Source organism: Peromyscus maniculatus, chromosome 7 (genome assembly GCF_049852395.1).
Source record: "Peromyscus maniculatus bairdii isolate BWxNUB_F1_BW_parent chromosome 7, HU_Pman_BW_mat_3.1, whole genome shotgun sequence".
NCBI classification, from domain to species: Eukaryota; Metazoa; Chordata; class Mammalia; order Rodentia; family Cricetidae; genus Peromyscus; species Peromyscus maniculatus.
The window spans coordinates 16,220,834-16,247,378 of record NC_134858.1 but is presented as its reverse complement, the minus strand read 5'-3'; the positions used below and the strand labels follow the sequence as shown (position 1 = coordinate 16,247,378).

The 26,545-nt window shown below is 38.9% G+C and overlaps 1 protein-coding gene across 10 annotated transcripts in view; it reads left to right on the top strand.

Moving 5' to 3' along the window:
* The window catches only part of LOC102916229 (uncharacterized), a 44,670-nt gene extending 20,698 nt beyond the window's left edge, over positions 1-23,972 (top strand). For 5 of the 10 annotated variants that reach the window (XM_076575742.1, XM_076575744.1, XM_006987045.4 and 2 more), the window contains 9 exons: positions 9,607-9,740; positions 10,161-10,252; positions 10,827-10,935; positions 12,491-12,571; positions 14,125-14,210; positions 14,942-15,068; positions 16,455-16,538; positions 17,048-17,130; positions 17,922-23,972. In XM_076575742.1, the coding sequence (XP_076431857.1) occupies positions 9,716-9,740; positions 10,161-10,252; positions 10,827-10,935; positions 12,491-12,571; positions 14,125-14,210; positions 14,942-15,068; positions 16,455-16,538; positions 17,048-17,130; positions 17,922-20,195 (2,961 nt within the window). In that variant the 5' untranslated portion in view covers positions 9,607-9,715 and the 3' untranslated portion in view covers positions 20,196-23,972. Of the gene's footprint in view, positions 1-9,606; positions 9,741-10,160; positions 10,253-10,826; positions 10,936-12,490; positions 12,572-14,124; positions 14,211-14,941; positions 15,069-15,121; positions 15,216-16,122; positions 16,228-16,454; positions 16,539-17,047; positions 17,131-17,921 lie in introns of those variants that run through there. The other 5 variants (XM_076575748.1, XM_076575747.1, XM_076575749.1 and 2 more) reach the window with 3 other exon arrangements.
* Positions 23,973-26,545: the final 2,573 nt, after the last annotated feature.

Genomic DNA, 26,545 nt, shown 5'->3' with positions numbered 1-26,545 from the left:
GAAGATCAGCAGGAAAGAGCTAAGCTGGGTCCACACCAAGAGGCAGAATCCACAGGATATTATTATTATTATTATTATTACTAGGGTCAGAATACTAGACTAGCAGAATACTCCTTTTAACCTTTCAGAGTTGCAGCCATTACTGGCCATAACTAAGATAAGTCTTTTCAATTCCCCAAATAAATAATACTAAGATTAAGAAAAAAAGGTTTATTTTTATTTTATGTATGTGTTTATTCTGCATGTATGTTTGTACAACATGTGCATGCCTGCTGCCTGTGGAGGTCAGAAGAAGGCATCAGATCCCTGGAACTCCTGGAGTTGTGAGTTGCTGTGTAGGTGCTGGGTTCCAGACCTGGTTCCCCTGGAAGAGCATCAGGCTCTCTTAATCACTAGCCCCTCTCTCCAGCCCCTGAAACCTCTCTTGTGTACTCAAAACACTTTAAATGCCCATTCAGCAGGTCTCTGAACAGTTTTTGAAGCCTGTCTATTAAGTACATTTGACTTTAAATAAACTTTACTTCTTTTTAGTTACTTGTTTTAGGCTTAACCTTGTAAACATACAGAAGGTTAAATAAAGTTTATCAATGAATTACAGTTTGTTCTTAGCATGACTATAAGCATAGTTCTGAGCATGTCAAAGAATTTGATCATTTATAAGGTGATTATTAACCTGCATGTCCTAACTATAGCCTTAAAAATTATAATTCTTGAATTGAAGCTCTATTAGTAACCAAAGTAAAACTTAAAATCATAAATGGCAGCCCACAGAGAGACTGGGAATCTTTTTTTTAATCCTTTTATAGTGCATCATTATAGAATAATCAGTTTCTTGTATGACTCAGTTTGTCTAAATAGCTGATACTTAACAAAGTCAGCAAAGATAAAGAGGCCAGATAGACATTTTCAAGCCAATTTCCGTTAGCCTGAATACACCATAGGTGAGGAGAGATATTCCATAGGCTCTTGCCAAACTGCTCAGGCCATCGTCTTGTGTTGCACAAATCCTAAATGGTCTTATAATAAAAACCTGGAGCCAAATATAAGGGTGAAAGCTGAAAGATCAAAGAAATAGAGCAAGCCACAGCTACTACCTCTTACCTTACCAACTCCTCAGCCTTGACAAAGCCTCTGCAAGAGCATGAATTCCTGTCTCCTCCCGCCTTATATTCCTTTCTTTGTCCAGCCATATCTTCCTGTTTCAACCTTCCTAATGCAGAGATTAAAGGTGTGTGCCACCACTGCTTGGCTCTGTTTCTTTTTGAGACTGGATTAATATTGTGTAGCCCAGCATGGCCTTGAACTTAAAGAGATCTAGACGGATCTCTGCCTCTGCCTCCTGAGTGCTAGGATTAAAGGTGTGTTGCCACCACTGCCTGACCTCTGTGGCTAACTCTGTGGCTGGCTGTCCTCTCCTCTTCAGGCAAGCTTTATTTCTTGGATTGTAAATATATCACCACAGTCTTGCTGCATCATAAGATACAATAGAATATCTCAGTTTTTGGTACTCATATCTGTGGTCCCAACTCAGCCTCTTGTTTCCTTCCCCATATATTAATTTATTTTTCATTCCTTTCCAGCCTAGTTCACCCTGTGTTTTGAGCCTCAGTTATTCTTTAGCTGTCTGTCATCTTAGTCTGTCCAAAACTGTGGTCAGATTGTATCTTGTGACAGCAAACCTCTGCTGATTCTTTTTAAAGTCATATTTTTAATCAGAAGATCTAACTAGGGATGTTGGTCCCTGATAGTGACTGTCAGAACCTGGTCAAAGGCAAGTAGTGATTTTTTGTTTTGTTTTATAATAAAAATATTTTGGAATTATAAAAAAAAATTGTTTAGACACAGAAAAAAATTCATTGAGTTTACAACCATCAGTGGTTGATATATGCCAAGATTCTTCTAGTAATTTTGTCAATTCTAGTTTTCAGTTAAACAGAGGGCTTTGGCCAGATACACACCTGAGCTAATAGAATACACTAGCTCAAGACCCAGAGGACTAGGCCTCAGACATCCACTTAAAAGGGCCAAGATAGAAAATGCTGCCAGAAGCAAAACCAAGTAGGAAAGCTCCATAAAGAAAGCTGTCTTGAGAGAGAGGGAGGGAGAGAGAGAAAGAGAGAGAGAGGGAGGGAGGGAGGGAGGGAGGGAGAGAGAGAGAGAGAGAGAGAGAGAGAGAGAGAGAGAGAGAGAGAGAGAGAGGAGAGAAGGGAGGGAGAGAGGAAGGAAAGAAAAAACAAAAAAATCACCAAACACATCCACCAATGAAGATTCCTAGTCCCGTCTGTCTCCCTGGTGACCACTGGGCTGTTTCTGGATTAGCCTCTTCCAGACATTTCATCTGGATGGAGCCTAGCACTATGTGGCTTTTGTGTCTGGCTTCCCTCCTTGTGAGAATCATTCCAGCACCCCTCCCTATGGAGGCATGCATGCCTCAGCATTTCAGTCTTTCCCTGGTCTGACATAGCACAGCTAGCTTATGCTTTCCTCACTGGGGTGACTGTGTGAACATTTGAGTTTTTGTGACAACATCTGTCTTCATCTCTCAGGTGTGCATGGAGGAGCCAGGTAGTGAGTGATGAGGCCACTCTGTTGAACTCTTTTTTTTTTTTAAATCTTATTTATTTATTTGAAACAAGATCTCACTGTGTAGCTCAGGTTGGCCTAGAACTCACTCTGTAGATCAGACGGGCCTTGAGCTCACAGAGATCCACCTGCCTCTGCCTCCAGAATACTAGAATTCAAACTGTGCACCACCATGCCCAGCTATCTTTTCAATTTTTTTTTTTTGTAGTCTGATTGTTCTTTATTTTATATCTAGAATCCACTTATGAGTGAGTACATACCATGACTGTCTTTCTGGGTTTGGGTTACCTCACTCAGGATGATTTTTTCTAGTTCCATCCATTTGCCTGCAAATTTCATGCGTTCATTGTTTTTCTCTGCTGACTAGTACTCCATTGTGTATATGTACCACATTTTTTTCGTCCATTCTTCCGTTGACGGGCATCTAGGTTGTTTCCAGGTTCTGGCTATTACAAATAGTGTTGCTATGAACATAGCTGAGCATGTATCTTTATGGTATGAATCAGCATTCCTTGGGTATATGCCCAAGAGTGGGATGGCTTGGTCTTGAGGTAGTTCGATTCCTAATTTTCTGAGAAACTGCCATACTGATTTCCACAGTGGTTGTACAAGCTTACATTCCCACCAACAGTGGAGGAGTGTTCCCTTTGCTCCACATCCTCTCCAATATTGACTGTCATTGGTGTTTTTGATCGTAGCCATTCTGACAGGTGTAAGGTGGTATCTCAGAGTCGTTTTGATTTGCATTTCTCTGATGATTAAGGATGTTGAGTATTTCTTTAAATGTCTTTCAGCCATTTGTGATTCTTGTTTTGTGAATTCTCTGTTTAGCTCTTTAGCCCATTTCTTAATTGGACTGTTTAGTATTTTGATGTCTAGTTTCTTGAGTTCTTTATATACTGTGGAGATCAATCCTCTGTCAGATGTGGGGTTGGTGAAGATCTTTTCCCATTCTGTTGGCTGTCTTTTTGTCTTATTGACTGTGTTTTTTGCCCTGCAAGAGCTTCTCAATTTTGAGAGGTCCCATTTATTAATTGTGCTCAGGGTCTGTGCTGTTGGTGTTATATTTAGGAAATGGTCTCCAGTGCCAATGCGTTCAAGAGTGCTTCCTACTTTCTAAACATTTTTTAAACTGTTATATTTTTAAGAATGTACCCCCCAAAAATTTACAGAACCCCTTTTAGTTCAACCTAATAAAAGTGGTTTCTAGAAACTATTCCACATGAAATCTGTCTTTAGTTCAGTTTGAATGCATTCCTAAGGTCAGTGAATTTTGAGAATGTTCAAGGATAAGCATTTTGGTTTAACCCATGATATTCTGAGATAAAGGTACATCTAGAAGATATGTTATTTAGCCATTTTTTAAAAAGGGGCAATGAGTTATTAAACACACTAAACCTCATTTATATTTTCTTGTTGGAGGGATAAAAATGATGACATTTTATTTTATTTTCTAAAGATTTATTTATTTATTTATTTATGTATATGGTGCTCTATCTGCATGTATGCCTGCAGGCCAGAAGAGGGCATCAGATCCCATTATAGATGGCTGTGAGCCACCATGTGGGTGCTGGGAATTGAACTCAGGACCTCTGGAAGAGCTGCCAATGCTCTTAACCACTGAGCCATCTCTCCAGCCCAATGATTACATTTTAAATTATAGCCTTTTCAGTGTTGTTCCCCCTTTTTAAAAAACCTTGTTTTTATGATTATTTTCCTGATCTGTTTTTCTTATTCTCAAGACAAGAATCCAAAATCCATCCCAATCCAAAATATCTTGGAGAATCCACTGTTACTCAAAAACATCCATTTTAAAAAAAGAGTTGAATCCAGGTTACACATGCAGTATGCTGTAGTAAATTAAGACTACCTATGTATAAATTTTCATCAACCCTTTTAGTATACCATATAGTTTTAAGTTAACTTTTTGTTACAGATTTTACAGATTTTTTAAAAAGATTTATTTATTTATTTATTTAATATATGAGTGCTCTATCTTCATGTATCCCTTTATGCCAGAAGAGGGCATCAGATCCTATAGAGATTGTTGTGAGCCACCATGTGGAATTGAACTTCACCCCTGTTTATTTGTATTAGGAGTTTGCTGTTTGGGATATGATGAGTTTCTTCCAGGTTCTCCTTTGTTAATACATGTGCTCATCTTAGGCAGTGTCTCCTTTCTTGTGCTCTCGTGGATGACCCTGTCTTCTTTGGTATAGGATTCCTTATATTCTGCAGGTTAGGATTGGTTATGATGAGTTGTCATAATTTGTGTTTATCTCAAAATGTGGATTGGGGGTGAAATGCTGAGGAGTTTCTTGGCAGATACAAAATAAAGTCAGGACAAGATGGTGCCACCTTAGCCATTTCATAGTCAAGGATACTAGTGGTCTTTCTTCATAGTGTTCTGTGTCTGGCTTTGGTTGCATAGTGATGAATTTAGAACTGTTTCTTACTCTTCTAATTTTTGGAAGGGCACAAGGTTTCTTGAATTATTTAGGTACTTTGTAGAATGCAGTTGTGATGGTACTTTCCCAGATGTTTCCTAGGTGGGGGAATTTTTATGTGATTGAGTCAGTAGTGTTAGTGAAAGGGACCTTTAAGTTTGCCCAAGACACCCCAAGACCAAGTTCTCAGCACAAAGGAGATTTTTTTTTTTTTTTGCCCCAGAGGACAAGTGTCAGGGAATAAGAGACAAAGACAGGGGATAGAGGACAAGGGAGATGGGGAAGGGATATTTGCCCCGGAGGGACAAAGGACTGCCTCTGGATAGAGGAGACAGATGAGGCCCATAGGCAGATGGCAGTTTACAAAGGGAAAGGGGAAACTTGTGTTAGGATGAGGTGTTTAATTTTGACTGGGCATGTTAATTAGGTGAGCCAAAAGGGGATTTAAATACTCTGATAGCTGGACCTTGGTGGTCAACCTCCTGGAGGAAGTGACCAAATAAGGGACCTGATGGCTGGCTTTAGGAATGTAATCTAATGTTTTTAGCAAGGAAGAGGGAATGGGGAAAGGACAAGGCCTGCCAGAACCATGTTTGCCATGCTCTGGCCCTGCTAGAGCACCTTCACGTTAGATTATTTGTGAGTTTTTGGTTTTTGTTGTTGTTTTGGTTTTGGTTTTTTGAGACCAGGGTTTCTCTGGGTAGCTTTGACTGTCCTGGAACTTCCTCTGTAGACCAGACTAGCCTTTATCTCACAGAGATCCACCTGCCTCTATCTCCTGAGTGCTGAGATCAAAGGCATGCACCACCACTGCCCAGCAGTGGTTCTTTTTTTTTTTTTAAAGATTATTTTTCTTGATCATAAGGGCAATTCTAGAACAAGATGCAAAAATATGCAATCTCAGCATCATTGTTAGAAAAATGGTTTCAAAAAGCAAATTTTTTTCTCCATTTGTTCTTTATTTTTTTGCTTTTTAAAAACAAATACTTTTTTTTTTTTTTTAACTTTTACGAGAATTGGTGTTTTGCCTGCATGTATATTCTTGTGAGGGCGTCAGGTTAGCTGTGAGCTGCCATGTGGGTGCTGGGAATTGAACCCAGGTCTGGAAGAGCAGCCAGTGCTCTTAACCGCTGAGCCATCTCTCTAGCTCCCATTTGTACTTTCTTTGACTAGGAAGTTGCTGTGTTAGTAGTTTCACTAACCAGGCAGAGAAATATCAAGTATAATTATGAATATAATCAACACATATAATTACAAAATAAAATTGTGACTCTGCTAAAGAAAAATCCAATGTGAAATGAAACAACTGTTTAACAAGAAAGGGGAAAAAAATGGAAAGATTAATAGACATGTCTTCCCATAGAATGAGGGTTTTCATACATTTAGCATGAAATTGATAATCTTCCATTTAACAAGGAAACGTTTTAGAGAGCTTTTCAGCTATAAGGAGAGGTACTGAAAGAATGTTGAACGAAGTAAGCAGAGGACAAGTTAGACGTTAGATCCCCTGGAACTGAGTTTGGAGGTGTGAGCTGTCTGGTGTGGGTGCTGGGAACTGAACTCAGGTCTGCGGCAGCAGCAGAGCTTGCTCTTAACATCTCAGCTGTCCTCCGGCCCTTCTTTATTTTCTTTGGAAATGCTTATTGCCATAAAATTTCCACTTAACATCTGTGTCTACCTGCCTGCCTCCTCCACTTCCCTCCCTCCCTCCCTCCCTCCCTCCCTCCCTCCCTCCCTCCCTCCCTCCCTCCCTCCCTTCCTTCCTTCCTTCCTTCCTTTCTTTTTTTGAGACAATTTTGTGTGTGTGTGTGTGTGTGTGTGTGTGTGTGTGTGTGTGTAGCCCTGGCTGTCCTTGATCTCACTCTGTAGACCAGGCTGGCCTTGAACTCATAGAGATCCTCCTGCCTCTGCCTCCCAAGTGCTGGGGTTAAAGACGTGTGCCACCACTGCCCGGCCTGTATTTCTTTTTAAAATTCTTAGCACATTGTTCAAGGTGTATTGTTAATTCCTCTCTATTTGTCAACTTTGTAAGTTTGCTTTCACTATAGTTTTCTAGTTTGAACCAGTGTAGTGTGAAAAGATAACTTGGACAGTTTAGTCTCCTTACATTTGTTAAGACTATCTGGCTTTTATCTTAGAGAATATGCCTATCCATTTGGGAAAAATGTATTTTGCTATTGTTGGATGGCTTGTCTTGAGGTTCTTTTGGTATAACATGTCTTTCTCATCCAGTGTTTCCATGGCTTTGTGTTTTGCTTAGTCAGGATGAACTATCTGTTGTTACACATTCCCTTTTTGACATCCACTACTATATAGCAGGCAGGAAGTATGTTCAGACTTACTTGCTTCAGATACTTGACACTCAAGTTGTTGTGTCTGCACATCTATCTACCTGACGAATGGATCCCTGAATCTTTATATAATGGTGTTTTGTATGTTCCTTTTTTTCTACCTGAGCACCGGCTGGAATGAAATACGTAGTCTTCCTACTGTCAGACTTAAGTGAGGCTAAACTGTGGTTGCTACTTGCTCTAGTGTTTCTGTAAGACAAGGAGATTCTGGTCACAATGCCTTATAGTCAAGTAGAATTTAGAAAATATATTTATTTTGTGTGTATGAATGTATCCTGAGTTTTGTTGTTGTTAGCTTGATACAAGCTAGGTTCATCTGAGAAGAAGGGACCTCAGTTGAGGAACTATCTCCATAAGATTGGCCTATAGACAAACCTGTGAGGGCATTTTCTTGATTGATGATTGATGCAGAACGGTCCAGGCCACTATGGACAGCCCACAGTCTGTCTCTGGGCAGATGGTCTTGGGGTATATAAAAAAGTGGGCTGAGCAAGCAAGAAGAGGAAGCCAGGTGTTAATAATAAACAGCATTCTTCCATGGCCTCTGCTTCAGTTTCTGTTTCTAGGCCCTGCCTTGACTTTCCTCAGTCATGGGCTATTAACTGGAAGTGTAATATGAAATAAACCATTTCCTCAGCAAGTTGCTTTTGTTTTTGCAAGTTGCTTTTGATCACGATGTTTTATCACTGCAGTAGAATTGCTCGCTAAGATGGTGCTTTGTCTGCATGTATGTCTTTGTGTCACGTATTTACTGATGCCCAAGGATGCCCGCAAAAGGGTGTTAGATCCACTGGGACTAGAGTTATAGATGGTTGTGAAGGTGATCTTAACCTCTGAGCCACTGCTCCAGCACAGAATGTTATATTTTAAGTAACTTATGTGCTTACTTTCCTGAGTCTTATGGCACTTACTGTGGTGTATAATAATCATGCAAAATAACATTTCAGGGATAGTTATTCAGATTAATGTCAGTGTTCTCCCTTCCTCACTACTTTGTACTTGAACAGTCATTAATTTTGAGAGTATAGATTGCTTTGTTATATAATGATTATGATACCTGCTGTCAAGGATGACCCCAGCTTAGACTACTAGCAATAGTGGAGAGGGTGCCTGAGCTGTCCTACCCTGGTAATCAGATTGGTGAATATTCTAACTGTCATCATAGAGCCTTCATCCAGTAATTGATGGGAGCAGATGCAGAGATCCACAGCCAGGCACTGGGTTGAGCTCCAGGAGTCCAGAAGAAGAGAGGGAAGGAGGATTCTATGAGCAAGGGGCATCAAGATTTTGATGGGGAAATCTACAGAGACAAGTGAACCAAGCTCGTAGGAACTCACGAACTTTAGACAGACAGCTGTGGAGCTTTATGGGACTGGATTAGGCTCCCTGCATAAGGGAGACAGTTGTATAGCTTGGTCTGTTTAAGGGGCCCCTGGCAGTAGGATCAGGATCCATCCCTGGTGCATGAGCAGGCTTTTTGGAGCCCATTACCTATGGTGGGACACCTTGCACAGCCTTGATGCAGGAGGGAGGGGCTTGGACCTGACTCAACTGAATGTACCAGGCTTTGCTGACTTCCCATGGGAAGCCTTACCTTTTCAGAAGAGGGGATGGGGGCGGGTTATGGGGGAAGCCTTGCGGGGGGAGTGGGAGGAGGGGAATCTGTGGTTGCTATATAAAATGAATAAAACATTTCTTAATAAAGAAAAAATAATATGGGTTCATTAACAGCACCTGCACTGACTAGAGCTGTGGATTGTAGTCTGGTTATCTTTTGCTTCACATCTAGTATCCACTTATGAATGAGTACATACTGTGTTTGATTTTCAAAGTCTGGGTTACCTCACTCAGGATGATATTTTCTAGTTCCATCCATTTGCCTGGAAATTTGATGATGTCATTGTTTTTCACTGCTGAATAGTACTCCATTGTGTAAATGTATCACATTTTCTTTATCCATTCTTCGGTTGAGGGGCATCTTTATCCATTCTTCGGTTGAGGGTTGTTTCCAGGTGCTGGCTATTATGAATAATGCTGATATGAACATAGTTGAGCAAGTGTTCTTGTGGTATGATTGAGCATTCCTTGGGTATATGCCCAAGAGTGGTATCATTGATGAACCCATATTATAAGGTATACATTTTTAGTGGTTTCATTATCTCACCTGCAGAGAGCTAATATATGATGTTTGATGACTGCTAAGTGTTGCTTTTTGATTCATGCAGATTAAAGAGAAATGAATATCATCATTTTCCGCCTTGATGCATAAGTTTCCCTGACGTGTCCTTGGAGTCACAGAAGAATTTGTTTACACATTTTACCATTAGTCAAAGGATGGACATTACCAGTTTGTCCTGTGGTAAGTCCTGTTGCTGCTGTGTTTGAATCTGATGTAGGTCCCTCCTACACAGTGTAGAGCCAGAGGTCTGCCAGTCTGTTCTGGAGGGCTGAGGTAGGCCAAAGAGGGCTGTTTTGTATATCAGCCCTCTAGTATGTGCTTGGGAACGGGTACTGCATAATTCATTACTGATTTTTGTCATCAGGCAAATTCAGAGTTATGTTTCTCAGAACTTACATTTTCTTGGTGTTAAAGCAAAACTAATGTACTTTTGGTAGGCAAGACAGTTCACCATTGTGTCTCCTTGCTGTAAGAATTGCTGTGGTATTGTAGGTTACCAGAGTTATCTGAGTGAAATGAGTTATGTATTAATTGCAAACAGATGAACTCCCATCTCACAGTGAATTTTTGGCAGCTCTGGATTGTTGTATCTTTTTCCAGGAAATCTGCTTTCTGGGGACCAAGTCTGCAGTCAAGGGGAAGAAACAGAGGGAGAAAGCATACTGGTTGATTGCCTGAAAAGCTCTAATAAGGTATGAAGAAGTTCCACAAACTGACATCATTACATATAGAGGTATACATCTTTCCATGCAGACCAACTTGTCTCCAGGGATCATCAAAGGGAATAAAGCCCCTGACAAGGACTAATTACCTCGGGAGAGGAGCTTTTTCACACTGCTGTAATATGTTGTTATAGTCTTGACTCTGTGGTGCCAACTGCCAGTTTGTTTTGTACAGTGTTCTGAAAAATAGTAAGAAAGTGAAAGTATCATTTTCTCAAAGACTTTGTTTTTCATATTTACCCGATTTATACAGTATGTCCAGGAATGTTATTAAAAAGAGGGAAGACGAGAAAGGTCAGTGTGTGGTGAGGTGAGAATGTTTGAAATGTGTCATTAAAGTCCGTGGTTAGAGTGGATGGACAGAGTGTGAGTGTGAATACAGAGAAGCCTAGTCTAGGGCCCTGGAACCCCAGGGTAGGCAACGGGAGAGCTTACAGCTCTCTCTATAGGCATTGAGTTCCCTGTCCTTAGTCTCCTGGGATGATTGGTGGGGATATTAACTTGGTTGAAGCAAGCATTGGTTTAGGATTTGGTGACCTTTCAGGATGGTGCTGTGGATTTCACTCAAGAGGAGTGTACTACAAAGGATCCAACTCAGAACATCATACCCAGTGATGTGACAGTGGAGGACTATAAAAACCTGGTCTCTGTAGGTAAGTTGGTAGTTATTCTCATATGACAGATGCTTCATGTGGAGCAGGCACCTATTATGTACTTAGTATGTTTAGGATCTTTGCTAAATCCAATGAGATAACAGTGACAACAGTTTCTCTTCAAAAATATTTAAACATATGATATTAGTTTAATGGGGATTTATAGTAAACTCCAGTGTCTCATAACTGTTATGTGTGTGCTTCATTACTGAGTTGCATCCCTAGCACACTGTAGAATTTTTTTTTTTTTTAAGATTTAAGGTGGTGATGATCATGCACCTTTAATCCCAGCTCTCGGGAGGCAGAGGCAGGTGGATCTCTTGAGTTTGAGGCTAGCCTGGTCTATAGAGTGAGTTCCAGGACAACCCAGGGCTGCTCAGAGAAACTGTCTAGAAAAACAAAAACAAGATTTATTTATTTTTATTGTTTTGTGTGTGTGAGTGCAGGTGCACATGTGCCAACAACACCCATGTGGAAATCAGAGGACAACACACAGGGAGTCAGTTCTCTGCTCCCATCTTGTGGGAGGAAGGTTCATTCTCATTTCTGCCGCTGCACTGTGGCCAGTTCTCCTTTTTCTGCTTCTCATCTCATTCTAGGAGTGCCAGGGCTGGGATTACAGATGTCTGCCTTTGCATCTGACTTTTTAATATTTGGTGTCCTAGTTTGCTTCCTGTTGCTGTGATAAAACAGAGTAAATAAGCAACTTGGGGAGGGAAAGGTTTATTTGGCTTAAGGTTATAGTCCAATCATCAAGAGAAGCCAAGGCAGGAACCTGTAGGCAGACCGTGAAACAAAAACCATGGAGGAACACTGCCTTACTCCCTTTGACTTGCTCATCTACTTTTTTTTACACAGACCTGGCCCTTTTGTATCAAATAGCAATCAAAGGTTCCGAAACATGTCCACAGGCTAATCTGATGGAGTCAGTTCTTCAGTTGAGGTTTCATCTTCCCAAGTGTGATGTTGTCAGTGAAGATGTGGGTTCTGCATATTGAACTAAGATTGTCAGTGTTACATGGGAAACTTTTTTACCCAATGAACTATCTTGATGGCCCACTCTGGTGGTTTTTAAAATGTGTATCATCTAGTTCTGTCGAAATGTATGTTCTTGTTGCCATCTTTGATCTATTGAATAGTACTTTCTAGTTAGTGTTCTATTTGTCTTATGACTTTATCTGAATTAGATGAACTATAATATTTATAAGTTAATGGTCTGCTTTATTGCCTAGCAAGTATTGCTGTGATTAATTTTTGTCTGTTTGATTAAATTGCTAGAGCTTCAGAAATACAAATATGAAATTGATTTGTATTTCAGTGGTCAGAAATCCTTGGGATCATGGGATAAGGCTTTGTCTTTTTTGGTCCATTTGAAATAATTACTGCTTTTATTAGAATTGTAGACCAAAAACTGGGTTTGATTGTGCATCCTGTAATCCCAGTAGGCTTGCAAGTTTGAGGGGCTAATCTGGGCTACCTGAGACCCAAATGTATTATAGACTGAAACATAGAAAAGTTTGTCATCTCCTGTTAATGCAACTTTTTCTATGTATAGGATGTCAGACACTTACCAAACCCAGTGCTTTGACTTGTTTGAAAGAAGAATTGGTGAGCACACAGAGAGAAGTTCTTCAAGGTGAATGTTTGTGAAGAACAACAGTGACCAGTGGCATATATCATCAGTTTTCCTGTTGTTGCTTTTTGTCTCCCCCAAAATCCCGTGATCTAATGAGATAGCATTTTTTTTCCCAGAAGTTATTATTATTATTATTTTTTTTTTTTTGGGTTTTTCGAGACAGGGTTTCTCTGTGTAGCTTTGTGCCTTTCCTGGAACTCGCTTTGGAGACCAGGCTGGCCTCGAACTCACAGAGATCCGCCTGCCTCTGCCTCCCAAGTGCTGGGATTAAAGGCGTGCGCCACCACCGTCTGGCCCCAGAAGTTATTTTTAATGTATGCGCTAAATAAATAAGATTTAAACAGAGGATAAGACTATCAGATATTTATCTAAGTAAAATGTACAGAGGTACATTAGCAATTCAAATTCTAAAATCAACCACCTTCATAGGAAAAAAAACCTTGATTAAAAATTTCAAGCTTGGGGCTGGAGAGATGGTTCAGCAGTTAAGAGCACCTACTGCTCTTTCAGCGGTCCTGAGTTCAATTCCCAGCAACCACATGGTGGCTCACAACCATCTATAATGAGATCTGGTGCCCTCTTCTGGCCTATAAGCATATGTGCAGATAGAACATTGTATACATAATAAATAAATCTTTAAAAAAAAATTTCAAGCTTAATTATTCCTCCTTAAAAATTTCATATTTATATTGGGCAAAAATGATCAAAATTATCTTCAAAAATAAAGTATGACTTAAAGTTAATCAATTACTTCAACACCATAATGTATGAATGCAACTTAGTTATTATTCTGATTTAACCACTGTCCTTAATTCAAGATTCAAGTGAAACCTTGTATACACCTACAGGAGACACTGACCATATTCCTCTGCCTCAAACAGGAATAAGTACTAGCAGACCTCTGAGGAGTTAGGTCTAATGAGATAGCATTTTATGTTTCAAGTTCATTATCTTTTTTTGTTTGGTTGGTTTTTTGAGTTACTGTTTGTCCCTGACTGGCCTGGAACTTCCTTTGTATGCTAGGCCAGCCTTGAACTCGAGGCAAGAGATTCACTTCTCTCTGACTGCCTCCTGGAGTGCCAAACTCATTGTTTTATGAACTTTTCTTTTTTCATCTCTCTCTCTCTCTCTCTGTGTGTGTGTGTGTAAAACAGTCTCCTGGGATTTGCCTCAAATGCATGCTTTTTCTCTTTCTTTCTCTCTCTCTCTCTCTCTCTCTCTCTCTCTCTCTCTCTCTCTCTCTCTCTCTCTCTTTCTATTATGGTGTAGTTTTAAATAGTTGATTCTCCAGTCTTAGATTCGTGTGTGCTGGGATTGTAGGTGTGCATCATCATACTGTGCTGTACTCTCATGATATTTCTTCCTTTTTCTCTTTGGTGACAAGTTTTTATTTTATTACCATGTATTAGTTTTAACAGAATTATATGTAGCAAAATTTCCTCTAAATCTTGAGTTTGCTTACCAGGTTTATTTAGAAAACCATGGAGATACTTTTAACTTGCTATACTGTTCTGTTATTTAAATCTAATCTTATTTTGTGGGTTCAATTCCAGAATTAGAAAAACAACTACAAACCAAAGATTTAGCACTAGAGCAGAATTTTTTGACAAGACATACCTTCATGGAGACTCAGCAGGTGGTAAGTTCAACAAAAAAGTTTATTTCCTATTTTATGCACTTAGCCAGGATTGATAAATTTCTTTGTAAGAAGTCAGGACATGAAGAGAAATGGGTTTCTTGGTAGAAGGAATGATCGCTTATCATGTACTCTGAAGAGGAGTATTAGAGGATCTAAAGTTAATGTGAAATTGGCCATGAAGACATTTTCTCATAGGTAGACTTGCCCTCACAGCAAAACAAATCAGCAAACCAAAAACCCATGCCATGACTGATTGCTTGGTTGAATTTTCCCCAAGGGCACATATTTAGGTGAGGGATTACCCTGAAAATATTTCAGTATTTTAGTAATCATGTGTCTTGACTTCTGTTAGTGTTTAAATGTTTATTATTTTATGTGTTCTGACAAATGATAAAGATGAAAATCCCCGTTTTTAAAGAAGTAAATTCATTTATAATCACATAACAAGTTTGAAATGCTTGGGAGCGTGTCACAGCATAGGAGAGTAGGATGAATAGAGTTCCCTGTGTAGTTGGGGCAGTGTAAGTTTATTTGTAAGAGCTGCCAAAATCCGTGAGTATAAAAGGTGTAGAGAGTGAGTGTAGATAGAGAGATGCTCTAGAAATACTGAGACTTGAGATAGATTATGGGAACCTCAGACTCCTTTATAGGTATGGATATTACTTTGTCATTCTCCAGTGAGCATAGATGATGTTTGTTTTGCTCAAGCTGGTGTTTATGTGATGGTTCAGGATGCAGTGACCTTTGAAGATGTGGCTGTGGACTTTACCCAGGAAGAGTGGACTTCACTGGATCCTATTCAGAGAAATCTCTACAGAGATGTGATGCTGGAGAACTACCAGAACCTGGCCACAGTAGGTAAGACTGCCATCATTTGTTCTAGATTCATAAGATAAAAATAGTGTTCTAGAATGTGATATCAGCTCAGAAAACAGTGGGAAATAGCAGATGAAATTCTTTCCTTAATATAATTATCCCACCATGGTAGTTCTCAACTAAATCATCGTTAGTAGCATCACTATTCCTATACTAATAGTGTTATCTTGATATTCTTTCTCTTTCTGATTTTTGTTCTGTGGCGGGGTCTTACTCTATAACTCTAGCTGACTTCAAGGTCTCAGCATTCTACCTCAGTCTTCTGAGAGCTAAGATTACAGATGTGCTCTATCACACCTGGCTGTTGTTTTTATTTTAACAATTTTTGTGAATCTGTTTCTGAAGGACTAGTGCTATCATTTTTTTCATATAAGAATGCAGACCCATGGCTGGGTATGTTTCTTTGTGGTAGAGTGCTTGTTTAGATATATGTGGCCTTGGGTTTGATCTGTATCTCTGGGGAGCAGGGGTGGTAGTAACTTTATAAAACTTTCATTACTTATACTAGATCTTATTGAAAGAAATAATTTAGTGCATTTTATTTTACATTTTTTTTAAAGCATAGAATTTTCATTAATAATGGAGGCATAGGACCATTACATGCCATTAATAGTATTTATTTGTTTATGGGCAGTAGTGGGGATTAAATTTAGGACCTTATACAGTCTAGGCAAGTGCTCTACTATAGTACAAATCCTAATTGTCTTAATAAAAACCCAGAATCAGATATAGGGGTAAATGCTTAAAGATCAGAGAGACAGAGGAGGAAGCCACAGCCATTTCTTACCTCTACTGAGTTCTCAGCCTGAAAGGGAGCTGAGCTCCTATCTCCTCCTGCCTTATATTCCTCTCTTTGCCCAGCCATTTCACTTCTTGTCTCCACCTCTCTAGTGCTGGAATTAAAAGTGTGAGATTCCAAGGGCTAGGATCCAAGGTGTGTGCTACCACTGCCTGGCCTCTATGGCTAACTAGTGGCTTAGCTCTACACTCTGATCTTCAGGCAAGCTTTATTTGTTAGGTCACAAACAAAATATCACCACACTGTACTTCAACCATTTTTTTTTTGGCTTGAGACAGGTCTCACTATTTAGCTTTGTAGCCATGATTGGCCTGAAAGTCTTGATCCTCTTGCCTCAGCCTTGTGAGTGATGAGATTACATCAACAGACTTGGTCTTCACTAGTGTCTTTTAAATGTGCATTTGGTTATGAATGTGGGTTTGGTGGGTCACAGAAAACTTCTAGTCACCAATAGCATAAATATTTGTATTCTGAGCTGTTAATAATTTTAAATATTTCTTGAGAAATGTGTTTTTCTATCATTGGGGAATTTATGAGACTTTTCCATTGATGTATTTGTCTCTGTTTAGGAGGTCAGTTGTTCAAACCTAGCCTGATCTCTTGGTTGGAGCGGAAAGTAGAGTTGACAGTAATGGAGCAAGGAATTCTCCAAGGTTAGTATTTGTTGAAAACATTTCTTGTCATTGTCAAGTTCCTTATGTTTGGAAGTGTGTCAAGGGAACTGTTAGAAGGACCACCTTGAATCTGAGGTCCTTGGAACACAATTTAATTTTAATAGAAAAAGCTAATGTATAGCATCTGTGATGTACTTTTTTTCCCTTTTCTCTATTTACCATCCCATTTAATTTTAGTAGAAAAATTTAATTGTTACAGCTTTGACACCATATCCTGTGTTTGCCATATTTTAGATTTAGATGCTTTAATCTCTCTTTGCCTTATTGTTTAATGTGTTTCAATATGAAAAAAATGTAAATGAAGTTCTTGCCTGGAACTCAACTTATAGAACAGGCTGACCTTGAACTCAGACATCTGCTTGCCTTTCCTCCTTAAAGGTGTGTACCACCACCCCTGGCCACATGAGATGGGTTTGTGCCTGTTTTTAAAAATTGAACTTTCCATTTGTCGTGCAAATCCTTATATATGTTTTCCGGTCTCACTTTAGAATGGGAACTGCACCTTCAGACAAAAGGGACAGCACTTCAGCAGGATGTATTTCGGTCCGATGTGTCAAATGGAGTGCAACTGGTAAGGCTCACAAATGAATTTGCTTTTCTTTTATGCTTATGGGAGCTTTGCCTGCACATAAGTCTGTGTATCATGTGCATTTCTGGTGCTTTTGGAGAACAGACTAGGGCATCTGATTCCCTGGAACTGGAGTTATAGACGATTGTGAGCTGCCATGTGGATGCTGGGAAACTAACCTGGGTCCTTTGGAAGAGCAGCAGGTGCTCTGAGCCAGCTCTCCAGCCCCAGAATTTTTTTTTTAAATTTTGAGAATATCTCATATAATGTATTTTGATAATAATCAACTCCCACTTCCTAAAGTCCTCCAAGATTCACCTTCACTTCTCCACTCCAACTCTACATCCTTTTTTAAGAATATAAATAGTCTATCAATTTGAATTTGTGCTAACCAAACTTCCTTGGTGTATTATATAGGGCCATTCCAGGAGCATGGTTGACATAACTCCTTGGGGGAACAAGGGTATTTCTTACTGTCCAATTTCAGGGAAGATTAGGAATTCATTAATAAAATAGATATAAATGAAAGATATTTGGTAGAAATAGCTATCACAGGCACGGGAACTCTTCTCTTTCCCTCCTTTTCTGTTTACTCCTTTTATCAGAGAGGGGCTCACTAGCACTTAAAATAAATAGCCTTCACTTGTGACTTTTGCTTCAGCCTCCAGAGTGTTGGGATTATAGTAGTAAACCAATGTATTCAGCATAAATTAGTGCATCAGAATTCCCACAAGTATACATTCCTATACAAGCCTGAAAAGTCCTTTAATCATCTTTTTACCCTTTATCAATAGGGAAGAGAACACAAGAGAGGGGTGCTTGGTGACTCTATACAAGTTGGAACAGTTTTCAATGAAGATTCATGCCCTGAGACTCACATAAGTACTTCAAATACAGAGAACACTTCAGAGTGTAATTTGTATGGAAAAGACTTTTTGCCACCACTTAAAGAAAATTCTACCGAAGAGAACATTCTTCAGTTGAACCAGTGTGTAAAACCCTTCACCGTGACTCCAGATGTTTCCCAGAAAATATGCACTGTGGAAAAATCCTTTGAATGCTGCGAATGTGGGAAAATTTTCGTTAATCAGTTAGAACTGCAGGCACATAGTTCTTCTCATAGTGAAAAGAATCTTCACAAATCAGAGCAGTGTGAGCAAGCTTTTACTCATCCTATAAGCCATGACGATCATGTTGTAATTCCCACTGAAAAAAAATATTATGAATGTAAGAAGTGTGAAAAAATCTTTACACATCCTATCTACCTTAATATCCATATGCAAAGCCACACCTCGGAGAAGCCCTACGACTGTAAGGAATGTGGGAAAGCCTTCACTGAGCGCTCGAGCTTAATTGTACATCTACGACAACACACGCGAGAGAAGTCTTATGAGTGCAAGGAATGTGGGAAAACCTTTATTCAGCCCTCACGCCTTACAGAACATATGAGAAGTCATACAGGAGAGAAACCATATCAGTGTGACCAGTGTGGGAATGCCTTTGCATCTTCTTCTTACCTTACTACGCATTTGAGAACTCATACTGGAGAGAAGCCCTTTGAGTGTAACATATGTGGGAAGGCATTTACACGTTCTTCTTACCTGTTAGGTCACATACGAACTCACACAGGAGAAAAACCCTATGAATGTAAAGTATGTGGGAAAGCGTTCAGTGGCCGTTCTTGGCTTACGATACACTTACGAAAACATACTGGAGAGAGGCCCTATCCATGTACAGAATGTGAGAAAGCCTTCACCAGCTTTGCTCAATTAACTGAACATATAAAAACTCACACTGGTGAGAAGCCCTTCCGGTGTAAGGTATGTGCAAGGACCTTCAGAAATTCCTCATGCCTTAAGACCCACTTTCGAATTCACACTGGAATAAAACCATACAAATGTAATTATTGTGGGAAAGACTTCACAGCACGTTCAGGCCTTACTAAGCATGTACTAATTCACAATGGTGAGAAACCCTATGAGTGTAAGGAATGTGGGAAAGCCTTCAGTACATCTTCTGGCCTTGTTGAACATATAAGAATTCATACAGGAGAGAAGCCCTTTGAATGTTACCAGTGTGGGAAAGCCTTGGCTCATTCCTCATCTCTTGTTGGACATTTAAGAACTCACACAGGAGAGAAACCCTTTGAGTGTAATCAGTGTGACAAAACATTTACACGATCTTCTTATCTTCGTATTCATATGCGAACTCACACCGGAGAGAAACCATATGAATGTAAAGAATGTGGGAAAACTTTCCCTGAGCGCTCATGCCTTACTAAACACATAAGAACACATACTGGTGAAAGGCCCTATGAATGTAAGGAATGTGGGAAAGGCTTTATTAGTTTTGCTCAACTTACTGTACACATGAAAACTCACAGTTCTGAGAGACCTTTTCAGTGTAAGGTGTGCACAAAATCCTTTAGAAACTCATCATCCCTTGAGACTCACTTTCGAATTCACACTGGAGTAAAACCCTATAAATGCACTTACTGTGGGAAAGACTTCACTGCTCGTTCAGGCCTTACTATACATTTACGAAATCACACTGGCGAAAAGTCCTATGCATGCCAAGAATGTGGAAAAGCCTTTAGCACTTCCTCAGGCCTTATTGCACATATAAGAAGTCACAAAGGAGAGAAACCATTTGAATGTGACCACTGCGGGAAAGCCTTTGCTTCTTCCTCTTATCTTAATGTGCATTTGAAAATTCACACTGGAGAAAAGCCCTTTCAGTGTACTGTATGTGGAAAAACATTTACATGTTCTTCTTATCTTCCCGTTCATATGCGGACGCACACTGGAGAGAAGCCTTTTCAGTGTATAATATGTGGAAAGTCATTTTTATGGTCCTCGTACCTTCGAGTTCACATGCGAATTCACACTGGAGAGAAACCCTATGTATGCCAGTACTGTGGAAAAGCCTTTACAGAGCACTCAGGCCTTAATAAACATTTACGGAAACATGCAGGAGAGAAACCATATGAATATAAGGAACGTGGGGAAGCCTTCACTACTTCTGATGCTAATAAACATGAAAATCCCCATTGGGGGGAAAACCTTTGAATGTAAGGAATTCAGAAAATTGTTCTGGAGGCCCTTGATCAATCTTTTGCAATCAGAATTTGGTCTATACAAGTTTTATTAATATAATAAGTAATGTATGAAAGCATTCAGTTTTCACTATTTGCTGTAAAAACTCATTCTGAGGATGCTCTGAGTTTAAGGATCATGGGAGAAATCAAAATCTCATGATATGTGAACTCAGTCAAGGTTTGTAGCATAGGAAATGAAAACAGTGTTTCCATGTGTGTTGATGCAAGACATATAGAAATGTCATAGATTTTAAGTTTTGTTCACTTGTGATCTCACAGTTGAGAAAAAAATCTTTCTGAAGTTTGGGAAATAACTTTTTACATTTGACTTTATGTGGTGTTTACAGACTGAACACAAACTACGTATGTGTAATAGGGGATTTGCTTCATTTGGATGGCAACACATAGATTTCCTGGGTGCTTCTAGATGAACTTTGAATATTTCTATATTTGTGTATTTTTATGACTTCAATTATAAATTTCTAAGTTCCATTATAGGTTTTCCTTTTTAAAATATTCCTATTTGTATGATTGAAAACTATTGTTTATACCTAGTGTCTAGTATATGTCCCATGTTGGCATTGTGAACTAATGAACACAAACTCTCATCTACTCACTACTTTTATTTTATTTGTTGTGCCATGTACGTCCTCTGCACTGTCTGCTTCGTCCTCTGCACTGTCTGCTTCCCTCCCTTTTGTCTTTTTTTCGAGTCAGTCTTACTTTGTGACCTAGACTAGTATGAAAATCATGTAGCTTAGACTGGTCTTGACCTCATGGCATTCCTGACTCAGTCTCCTGAGTGCTGAGATTACAGGCACAAGCCACCATACCTGGCTCTGTCCACTATCTTAGTATATACTTTGCTAGCACTGAAATCACTGTGTTTTTACAGAGTGTTCAAGTACTTACATAAGTAGGTTGGATCTGACCAATACAACCCCTTGATTTGAGTTCCCAGTCACTGGTAGCCATTATCTCATTCTCTGATTAGAGTTCAGCTTTTCTTTAGACTATTTGTTAAGTTATGTAGCATCTGTATTAACTACCTAGGTTTTTTATTTTTTTGTGACAGGATCTTACTTTGTAGCTCAAACTGACCCCAAACTTACCTTCTGCCTCAGACTTTAGTGCTGGAGTTTCAGGCATGTGCCATCATGCCTAGCTCTCTATATGGCTTCTGTTAGTTTATATGATGTCCTCAAGGTAAAGCTGTGTTATGGTCAGTTATTTCATTTTAAGATATTTAATTATCCTTTGGCATGATTATGGATATTTAATTTCCATACCTTGGCTGTTGGGAGTATTGCTACATAATTGTGAGTGTAGCTATCTCTTTAAATTAGTGATCTTATGTCCTCAGACACAATCCCCAAAATGGGTTTGTTATAGTAACGATAAATGTACTTTTAATTCAGTATGTCTGTACTATTCTGTAATGACTATCAATTTATTGTTTATCTTTTTACTTTTTCTATGTGCCATTTTAAAATATGAGATGGTATTTGATTCTTTCTAATCTGTAAGTATGTCTTTGCTAAAATATTAATTTCAGTCATGAATTTTAAGATCAATGTATTTTGCTGTGAAGTTACCCGGGTTACTATATTTTAGACATAGACCCCACTGTAATATATATGGTTTGCAGATATTTTTCCGTGTACATGCCTTTGCAGATTTGTTTTCTGCTCTGCTTTGCAAAGTCTTCAGTTTGATGTTGCCCTAATTCTTCATGTTCACTCCAGAATTCTATGCTGGTGTGTCAAGAAGCATTCTTTTTACAGTTTTATTCTGTCACAGTTTTAGATTTTATTTTCAGGGTTTTGTTTGTTGGAGGTGATCTTACTATGTAATCTAAAATAGCATGGAACTCACTGTGTAGACCAGGCTAGACTTAAACTTGCAGCAGTATTTCTTCCTTACGCCTCCTGAGTGCTGTGATTTTGGGTATGAACCAGCCTACCCAATTTAACTGTATTTCTTTTACTATTATTCAATTTTATTTCCTTTTTTCCTTGACCTCTGAGTTTATATCATTACACACACACACACACACACACACACACACACACACACACACACACACACACACACCACACCCACCCCATAGTTAGTGGTGCACTTATTTTGCTTGCCTATCCATTTTTTCAGTTTCTTTTATTTCTTTCAAAATACTTTTTAATGTTATGATATTTTTTTTGAAAATTTGGTTATCAACCTTTGTATTTTGGTGCTTAGAATTGAACTTGTGACCTCATGAATGCTAGGCATGTGCTCTACCCTCAAGCTATAGTTCTAAATTCATTGTTGAAATTATTTTGACTGTATAAGAGTTTTGGTTTTGTTTTTGACCTTTTTTTGGTTTTATGGTTTGTTTTTTGTTGACGGGGTTTCTCTGTGTAGCCCTGGCTGTCCTGGAACTCACTCTGTGTTGCAGACTGTCCTCAAACTCAGAGATCCGCCTGCTTCTGTCTCCTAAGTACTGGGATTAAAGGCGAGCACCACCACTGCCGGGCTTATATAAGATTTTTGTTGTTATTTTGATTTTGAGATAGTCTCTCTCTGTAGCTCTGGTTGGCCTGCTAAGTAGACCAGGTTAACCTCAAACTCATGAAGATCCACCTGTGCAGGGATTAAAGTTATGTGCCACTATGCCTAGCAATGACTATAAGTTTTATCTAAACTATTTTGTTATGTTGTTTGTATCAATATTGTAATGTTTGATTACTGCCTATGTATTTTTTTCTTTAATTATTCCTTGAGACAAGGTTTCATGGAACTTAGGCTTTGAAATTAACTAAATGGTCAAGAATGACCTTTGACTTTTGATCTTCTTGCCTCTACCTCCCCAGTGGTAGGATTACAGGTATGCACCACCACATTCATTGTTTTTGTTTTGTTTTGTTTTTGGTTCAGTGCTTGGGTATCAAACTTGGGACTTCACACATGCGAAGTGAACTCTCTACTAACTGAGCTTCATCTCCAACCCTGTAATACATTGTTAAACCTAAAATTTTTGTTTTTATTTAAGTCTGGCCTACTTTGAAAGGTTTTGGTTCCTTATGACTTGGGAATTTTTTCATAAGCCTGTGAGAAATGCTGTTGGAATTGTTAATGTGATGGCAATAACTCTACAAAGCACTTTGGGTAGGAAGGACATTCTAACAGTGGTGATTCTCTCAGTGTGCATGGGATACCTTGCCAGTGTTTATAGTCTTGTTCATAGTGGTTTAGATTTTCCGTTTAATTTTATTCTCTGTCGTTTTATGCAGTTTTATAGGGTGTATAATATTTTTGCTTTTTAAATTTGTAGTGTGTAGACACTTTGTGTTGATTTGAAAATTATTGAACTTTTATGAGTTTCTTAAAATTTCTTTCACAGAGTAATTTTCTGTATTGACACCCTATCACCTGAAACAAGTTTCTTTCCTTGGGTGACTTTTTTCTTTTCTTATCCTAATTGATTCAGCTAGGCTTTTCCCAGTATTTGCTGAATAGAAGAAGGAAAGGTAGGTAGGCCTGTCTTTGACAAGTTTGAGCTTTGTAACACTGAATGATAACTGTATTTGTTTTTCATATGCTTCCATTATAATTAAGTACATTTCTATCTAATTTATTGACTCTTGTTACCATCAGTTGATATTCTGTGTTGTTACATGATTCTTTACATTTTCTGCAATACAGTTTTTTTTCACTGTTATTCAGTGTATCACATTTATTTATTTGCATAAATCATCTTTGCAACTCATTCTTGATCACAGTTTGTGTGGTCCTTTTAAAAGTTACTTTGTGAAATGATCAGGAGATTGAAATTGTCTTAAATAATAATTTTTCATTATTTGTTTTTGTGACAGGGTCTTGCTGTGTAGTTTAGGCTTGGCCTTGAATTCACTGTGTAGTGCAATCTGACCTCAAACTAATAATCCTCCTGCATTAACCTCTCAAGTGTTATGGCTTCAGTAATGGCCCACTGTGCTTGGCTGATAATGTATAGAAAGACTTCTCTGTGCTTCCAATAAGTGACTAATTTTATTTGTAAGGGCATAAATAGACCGAAAAAGGTCTATTTATTGTAAGGGTGATATGGTTGTTAAAGATATGATCCCTGAAATAGAACACCCAAGTGTGGAAAGCAAATATTAGTATATATGTGGAGAGAAATAGTGTTATGATGAGAGTGTAAGACTGTTTTAGTACTCTCTTCAATGCTGAAGTCATATTAACATTGGGTCTTAAAATCACTAAGGAAACTGTACTTGAAATAGACTTGAGACCAAGTGAATCTAATAAATCTATACATAACATTCAATCTAAGAGTCAGGGAATGCTTTGTGTTTAATTTCACAGTGTGCATTATGAGAAATTTCACATTAAACTTACAAGCTTTACTTTTAAAATAATTCTTAGGCAGGTTGAGTTTATTTAGTTCTTGAGAGAGGGTCTCATTGTATAATCTAGACACCTCTAGCTTACAATTCTGCCTTAAATATACATTAAGTATTAATATAATACTGCATTATATTAATAGTTAGAATTGGCACTAATTTTGTTTACTGAGTCTAGATCCAAACTATTGAATATATTCCTCACCTGACATAGTTTTTTTTTTTTTTTAATTACATTTATTTATTTGGGGGTGTGGGTGGACAACATTATGCGTGTGGAGTCAGAGGACAACTCAGGACCTGGCTTTCTCCTCACCTTATGGGTCCTGGGAATTGAACTCAGGTGGTTGGGCTTGGAGGTAAGCATTTTTACCTGCTGAGCCAACTTGCTGGCCCACTGAGTTATATTTTATATTTGATATGAAAACACCTAATGTCTTAGCAAACTAGAAAACACAGAGTTCTGTAGGCCCTCAGAACAGATGCTTATATGTATCTTAGAGAATGGTGATTGATGTGGCAGGGACTTCTCTCTCGGAGTGTAACCAGGAAAGGCCATCTTAGGCTTTACAGAGTCTTTGTTTGTCAGGAACTAAAACAGCCCCCTTTACCAACACCTAATGTCTTAGCCAGTTTTCAGTGACAGTAAATTATTGTTCCTTGTTGTCACGGTGGTGAATATGCTGTCCTGATGCTACTCAGAAAGTCTGCATTCTTAAATGGTTATCTTCTTATTTCTCCTAAACCTTAACCACTGGCAGCCACTGTGTAGTTTACTTCTGTGACTTCAGTTTATTCTTTAGATTCCAAGTGTGAGATAATGCAGAGGGTTATCCTGGAACTTACTTTGTAGACCAGGCTGGCCTCTAACTCAGAGATCCACCTGCCTCTGCCTCTCAAGTGCTGAGATTAAAGGCGTGCGCCACCACTGCTTAACTGTTTTGTTTGTTTATATGTGTATATACTGCCTGTGTGTATGTGTATGCACCAGGTACATGCCTGTTGCCGAAAAAGGTCAGAAGGTCCTCTGTGACTGGAGTTATAGATGGTTATGAGCCTCCATGTGGCTGCTGGGAATTGAACCCAGGTCCTCTAGAAGAGTAGCCAATATAGTATAATTGAAGCCAGATTAGTATAATTTTGAATTTTGTTTGAAACTAGTGTGCTTTGAAAGTGAAATATCCCCTACAATTCTATGTGTTCGTACATGTGGTCTCCCCTAGCTGCTGCCACTGTTCTAGAAGGCTGTGGGTAGGGATGGGTCTTTGAGGTTGTGTACCTGCCAACCATTTTGGTCCATCTCTCTTTTTGATCTGTCAAGATGTGAACAGTCTCCACCACTAACTCCTGCTGCCACATAACCATTCCAGCTACCATGCTTTTCCTGTCACAATATATTTTGTCCTCTGAATCCATGACTTCAAACCTTTCCTCCCTTAAATATTGCCTCTGTTAGGAATTTTGACACATGATACAGAACCCACATAACTTAACGTGTATGTATGTGTTCTCACCTGTATGTGCAGTCAGATGAAGGTGTTAGATCTGAAAGCTGGAGTTACAGGATGTTGTGAGCTAATTAATTTGGGTGCTGATAATTAAACCTGTGTCCTTTGTAAGAATAGTAAGTGCTCAGAACTGCTGAACTACACTCCAGCCTCTCAAGCATCCTTTTATACACTTGTTGGCCACTTGGCGTGTTTTAGGAAAAGTGTTTAGGTTCCTTTCATGTTTGTTTTGTTGTGTGTGTGCACATGTATTTGAAATAGGGTCTCATGTATTTCTTCAGACTGTCCTCAAACTTGACATGTGGTAAAAGATGACCTTGAACTTTCAATCCTATCTCTGCCCCAGTGTACTGTGGTTCCTAAGGAGTGTGTGATGCTGAGGATTGAACCTGAAACGTCATGCATGCTAGGCAAGAACACTATTTTCA